At 29.8% G+C, this 7,141-nt stretch overlaps 1 protein-coding gene across 1 annotated transcript in view; it reads left to right on the top strand.

The window, feature by feature from the left end:
- LOC119677095 overlaps positions 1 to 6,665 on the top strand; it is a 12,250-nt gene extending 5,585 nt beyond the window's left edge. The window contains exons 3-7 of the mRNA XM_038088363.1: positions 5 to 70; positions 3,777 to 3,890; positions 4,009 to 4,224; positions 4,320 to 5,318; positions 5,692 to 6,665. Coding sequence (XP_037944291.1) covers positions 5 to 70; positions 3,777 to 3,890; positions 4,009 to 4,224; positions 4,320 to 5,318; positions 5,692 to 6,084 — 1,788 coding nt within the window. The 3' untranslated portion in view covers positions 6,085 to 6,665. The remainder of the gene's footprint in view (positions 1 to 4; positions 71 to 3,776; positions 3,891 to 4,008; positions 4,225 to 4,319; positions 5,319 to 5,691) is intronic.
- Positions 6,666 to 7,141: the final 476 nt, after the last annotated feature.

The raw sequence follows: 7,141 nt of genomic DNA, 5'->3' as shown, positions 1-7,141 counted from the left end.
GCAGAAATTTTTGGAATCCTTTGCAGACCACTATGAAACGGAATTTTTCCGCAGACGTAATAACTTAAAGGTAAATATTTATAATAGTTAACAAACTATGGTATATATAACTATTAACTATTTTTTGATATTATATTTATTTAAAATTCAGTTTCTAAATTATAAATTTTGTGTTTTCGAAGGTTTTTGTGAAATTGAGTAAAAAACTTTTAAATTAGTTATTTATTTTTTATTATTATTTTATATAGTTATAATCTATATAAATAGCGCCAACGTTTCGGACTTTATTTGCCTCCTTTCTTAGTGCAAATTGTTATAACAACCGATTCTGGCTTCTGTGAAACTGTTCCCACAAACCTTACAAAACACAAATTACTAACAAATATAAATAGAATAATATTGAATTTTAACAAATAAAAATATAAAAAAGATATGATTAATTAATTCAATTATTCTACAGCTGATTTATGATTTTTTTCTAATATAAACACAGCAAGTGAATTTGTTAATAAACTTTTACAGCAAATTAACAAAACTCCAGAAAAATGTGCAAATATAAAAGTCAAGTAGGGTTTTGGGGGTCAGTTGATTAAGTAGTGATAACTCTGAGCGTCAAATTTGGCAGGGCACCAATTCGATTCCTGGTATTTGCAGAGTCAAAAAAATTATTTACGAATAATTAAATACAAGAATTATTTCCAAGACCACTCATGATGAGTATTTGGCAATACTCAAAACGGCTGAAACAGCTGTTGGTCAGCCAAAAATTCAATTATTTAAAATAATATAAAATGAATTTTTGTTGTTGTAGTTCACTACTGTTCGAAAATAATAAAATATATAATAATAAAATAAATAATAATAAAACAAATAATAATATAATAAACAATAAAATAAATAATAATAAATAATAAAAAAAGTACTCGTAAGTAAATAATCTAATTCTAATATTATTTATATATAATGGACTTATAATAATTCCGAGATATGAGTTCCTACCTAGATAGTATTTTCCATGATATTAAATTGACTTCATTATAGCTGGGCGAAATATATATATATATAAATCATTTATTAAAATTAGTTCTATTAAAATTTTTAAAATTAGTGATAACAGTACAATCCATTTGTTTTCGTTGTTAAAGAAAAATAAAACTTCATATATATTTTATATAATTTTTGTTTTCGACATTAAAAAACACAAAATATATATAATATTGTATTTACACTAAAAGTTATCACATGTCATTAGAACATTTTTATACAGAATTTCCACGAATTTAGTACGAAAATCGTACATGTTTACATATATTTGTAGAGTTATTTGTAATATATTGTATATATATATAAAAAATATCAAAAATATCAAAAAGAAATTATTGATTAGCTACTACACTTGATATAATTTAGTTTTGAATTTAATTAATTTTATTATATATTTGTTTATAACTCATAAAAATGATAAATTAATATCTGTTACTCATTAAAAAAAATTGATTAATTAATTTCATCCGGTTTTAATGGATATATAAATCTATATGTGGAAAAGATATACATTTAAAGCGGCATTTTGCTTACACTTTATATTTCTTCCATATTGCATGACCAAACCTATTGAAGAGATCGAGTGCATTCCATATCAAAATCGTTCTGACGAATGAAAAATTGTCTTTCCAGCAAAGTGAAGCGTAACATAACACATAACAAAAACTGTTGGAACAGTCAATACTTATATTATTAGTAGTATACTTTTATAATACGAATGTGTACCGCTATATTTTCAATTTTCAACATTTAAAATATTTGAGTACTCATTTTAATCAAAGTACGCATAGATGTCTATTTTCGTCCTGTATTTTCCGAAATTAGTTCATCTCATAACATCATTTTTTCAGAAATCAATAAAATCTTATGCATTAAAGGGAAATTTTTCTTATTTTTATTATCTGACTTTTTCTTCTACATATATTTTTCTGATGCTCAGAATTTTACTTTAGTGGTTTACCTTTACCACTGACAATAGTGAAAGATAGAACCTAATTATCGATATTAGATTAGATATAGATAATTATCGACAAAGATTCAAGCACAGTTTTAAAGTCAAAATATCTTTATAAACATACGTGTCGGTGTTTATGATATTATTTTATCCATAGTTTCTTACATTATATATAAATCAATTAGTTAAACTGATTATGTATGACTTAGTTCCTAAGTTATACATCCTAAGAAATTCTATGAACATAGAATATTGAAAGTGGTGAATCCTTAATTCACAAAACACCTCACCATTTTAACCGTCTTTGCGCATTAGTAAAATTTAGCAATTTGCTCTGATTGCTCTAGACTGCTTGAAATGACATTATTTAGTGGTCAGTTTATTTGACTCGATTTAGTAGCTATCATTGAAGTACTGGTTAATAATGATACTTATAGTAATATATTTAATTGTTTCTGGACGTAGTGTGGATTATATAAACAATAATTTTTAATTCTTCAATAGGGGTATTCACTTTGTCTTCCAAAGTCATTGCTGCAAGTTGCAATAAATTTACAGATTGCGCGAGCTTGCAATGGACAAGAACAAAATATACGCACAAAGTTTCTTGCAGATGCTTGCAATCTTGCTATACTTAAACCCGTATATGTGCTTACAACGAAACAAAACAGAAAAAACAGCTGTTTTGACATTTGTTGCTTCTAAAGTCGATGTGGTCTGTTGCAAAAACATAACAAACATAAAAATTTTCTTTTGATGTTAAAATTCTGCAACAGACGTGTATTCGCACTCTTACAATTTTAGTATAGCATTCTTGCATTTCGTGCATCTTGCAATGAGCTTGCAAGACAGAGTAAGATATTAGGGGTATCTTTATTAAAAGGTTACCAACTAACTATTGTTCACATTGTGCTGGAAACGTGTTATGCGATTTTCTTCTAATCTTGCGCTTTAAACTTCATTCCATATACAGCACAGTTATAATACGATATAGTTATTACTTATTAAACCTAAGTTGATAAAGTCTACATTATCCAAAGCAAACTTTTTTGTCAATCAAAAGGCTTAAATGAGGATTTCAATAGTGTGTAATTTATTCTCGACTCTCTCTCCTTATTCCTTCCTCACCACACCAAATCCTAACCCATGTATACGTAATTGTAATTCTTTATATATTTTCTGGTATATATGTCGCCTCCTGTTACAACTATAACAATGTAGTTTATCGATGGTTTAAATAAAAAAGAATATATATAATTAATAGATCTTAAGGATAAATATATACTTACTGAGAATATTGATGGTCATACACAATACCTGGACATAGCGCACCGCTTTTTTTGTCTGACGTTACTCTATTTGTAGTGTCAATAATCGAATTTATATTATTCGATTTATTCACCTATATTGTGGACCGGAATCCACTTTCAATTCAAATCATTATTTTATTGTATTAAAAATTCATTGCATCTATAATTAATTAATTTGTCAAGCTATTTAAATAAATAACAAATTATTTAAATTGTAGTTATAAATGAACTGTAACAGTTAATCCCTGTTAATTAACAGCCAATTAACAGCCATGTTAATTAAATATAATAGGTATTGGGGTTCGCAGAAATGTTGCGAACTTATCAGAGTTTTATTGCCGCGATAGTTATATTAGACATGGAATTAAAATAAGTCTAAAAAAATCTATACATAACTGTAAATATACTAATCATATACAACTTCTGCATATACAACTTCTAAAGTGATATAATTTTATATATTTTAGATTAGCAATGGGACCGTTGATGAAAGTGATTATTCTGAAGAACACGATTCACCAAAAATTTTTCATAAAGCTTTCTTCCGACGCTTGTCTTTCAAAGGATTACGAAAGGGAAAGGTTCGATAGAAGCATTACATTATATATTGTACAATATAATTACGTTTCATATATACTTAAAAAAATTCAGAACAGTAATTTTAAAATGTTTTAATATTAGAATTTTCTCTTCTTACAGGCTTTATTCCATAAGAGTTCGGACGACGATAGCAGTAGTAAGCAAAGCAAAACTAAACTAGCTAAGATTGTTGTGGAATGCCGTAAGGAGGGTATTGTTAATAACTTAATTCCTGAAAGTGTTGATCAACCAAAGTGGGAGAAATGTAAATTGGTGTTAGTTAAAGCAGTTGGTGGCTACATGTTGGAGTTCTATACGCCACCTAAATCTACAAAGGTATGCTTTCGTGTAATATTTATATATATATATATATATATGAAAATAACTAAAAAATTTATATATAATAATTTTTTTTATATAAATGGTTTTAGCCCCGCAGTGGAGTATTTTGTTTCTTAATATCAGAAGCACGTGAAACTACAGCATTAGAAATGCCAGATCGTGAGAATACGTTTGTTTTAAAGGCTGACAACAATATGGAATATGTGATTGAAGCGCAAAATTCTGAGGAGATGCGCAGTTGGCTGGCTACAATACGCTATTGTATGCGGACACCGCCTACTCAACAACCGACTATAGAATCTGATGTGATTGCAGCTGCAATGCAAACATCTCCTGTTACTGCAAATCCTAATAGCAGTTTAATAGGTGGTAGCACAGTGAATGCTGTACAGAATCCACAATATCACCAGCAGAACGCATTAGGGTCAAATACTAATGTGGCCCCCAGCAGTTCGATGTCAGATAACACACTTTCAACAGCTGCTGCATTAGCACCTGTTGACGGTAGCACGGTTGTAGAGACAAATGTAAGCACAACTAATGCATATGAAACAGCCACCAGACGTGTGGGACCAGGTGAGCGAGGTGAACAGCGACTCTCTGCCTCGAGTAATTTTGACGCTACCGAAGGTGATGAAGAAGGTGGTATTAATGTTGCTGACTTGACTGCTGAAATGCGTCAATATCCATGGTTCCACGGTACATTACCACGTGCTGTTGCTGCTCATATGGTATTGCAAGCAAAAGAAAGCGGCCATGGTAACTTTTTAGTGCGTCAAAGTGAAACACGCAAGGGTGAATTCGTGCTTACATTCAATTTTCAAGGAAGAGCCAAACATTTGCGTATGACTTTATCTGAGAAAGGACAATGTCGTGTGCAACATCTATGGTTTCCGTCAATACAAGAAATGCTTGAACATTTCCGTACAAGTCCAATACCGCTGGAATCCGGCGGTACATCTGATGTGACTTTAAAGAATTGGGTGCATAATCAAGGTGTATTTGATACTGGAGAGGGCGAAGGAGGAGGAGTTGGCGGTGGTATTAACGGTGGGCATCAACCGCAACAACAACCATCGCCAAGACATGTGAGATAGCCTAAATTTTGGAGTCAATTCAGTGTCAGTGATAATTTTTATTTTATTTTCATTTCGTAATTCTTTGTTTTATCTTTTTTTAAATTTTGCTTTCATTTTATTTTGTGGGAATGATTTATAAATCACTTAATGAAATATGAAAAAACTTTTAATATTTGTATTTTGCTTTAAATGATTATGGTTTTATACGAATAATTTAAGTTTTAAAAGATTGGCACCACTTCCTTTAGAAAATGTTACTGCTTCTCTGCATGATTTCAAAATTAAGATACTATTTCACGACAAAAAAAAAAAATACAATTAATTTAATTTATAATTGTTTGGTAAATAAATAATTTTTGTTAATTTAATTTTATTTTTACAGCCAACAGAAGTGATTACAATGAATCTAAGTGTTCGCCTAAAGACTTGTGAAATTGAATTGCCAATTCTCCATCATTCACAGCCGGCGAACCAGCATCAGCATCAGCTTCAGCATCAGCATCATCAACAGTTGAGTCCACACTCTCTTACAAATCAGTCGACGCTGACTTTACAACAGCAACCAATTTCACCAGCAATTAACACACAGACGTTCCAACAACAGCTGCGTGCATCCACAATTTCGCTGCAATCACAAGCAACCACAAGTCATAATCAACAACATCAACAGCACTCTAGTCATCATCATAATCATCACGGAATCTCGTCTACCAATGATGCTAACGCAACACATGAGACGGGTCGTGCTGTCGATAACCAGTATAGCTTCGTTTGAAATATGGCCAGATGATTTTGATCCAAAAGACAAAATAAATTTAAAACAACGTTGACTTATACGATAAAGGAATAGTTGATGATGGTAAGTGATATTCACAGAGCGACAAAATATGTAAATAACATAGAAAACTTCTTTATGTCCAAAGGCGACAGCTCTAAAATAAAACCTGCGTTTTAATTTGAATGATATTTTGTTTATACCGATTAGTGCATTTCGATAACTTACGAAATATAATCAAAAGATGTAACTTTTTGGAATGTTTTATATTTATACATAATACAGTAATCCCCCCATATAACGCGGTACTTTTATAACGCATTTTCATATTATGCGATTTCAATCCCCCGTATAACACGGGCATTCCCCCATAAAGCGCGGGGATTTGTACAGTTCATAATTAGCTTCGCGTACCTTTACACGGTCTATGTACCTATACGGTCTATACGGGAATACCCTTAAAACGCGTTTTCCTATAACGCTGAACCAATCTACTGCGTTATAGGGGGGATTACTGTATATGCAAAGTATGTGCCATTGAATATTTATATTTTTAAACAAATATACACTTTTGTTTTTAAATGTTGTACCAAATTATTTTTGTGGACTGATAGTTTTTTTTAAAACACTTACAATCCTGTGTATAATTGATAATCACAGGAGTTATTTTACAATTTAGAGTAACATTTTCAAATTTTACTCCAATTAAATTCAGAAAGCAGGTTTTATTCAAAAGTAAATGCAAAAATTTATTACATATAAAAAATATAGTAGGAGTGAAGTTAAATAGATTATATTTTTTATGATATTATATATAATATTAACCGTTCCTCTTAAATTTATGCACATGTATATTTGTTAATTTAATGCTATAAAAATAAATTGTAAACATAAATATCTTCTTATTTAAACATAATATAATATATACATAAATATATAAAATATTTTTAATAAGATAGTTGTGAAAACTTCAAACCATTGCTGTAAAATATTAATATACGATATAACTATAAGCTTTATATAAGGGAATAGCTTTTGAAATATGTATTATTGAATA

The sequence above is a fragment of the Teleopsis dalmanni genome, chromosome 2 (genome assembly GCF_002237135.1).
Source record: "Teleopsis dalmanni isolate 2A chromosome 2, ASM223713v2, whole genome shotgun sequence".
Taxonomy (NCBI): Eukaryota; Metazoa; Arthropoda; class Insecta; order Diptera; family Diopsidae; genus Teleopsis; species Teleopsis dalmanni.
This window is presented reverse-complemented; position numbering and strand designations above follow the sequence as displayed.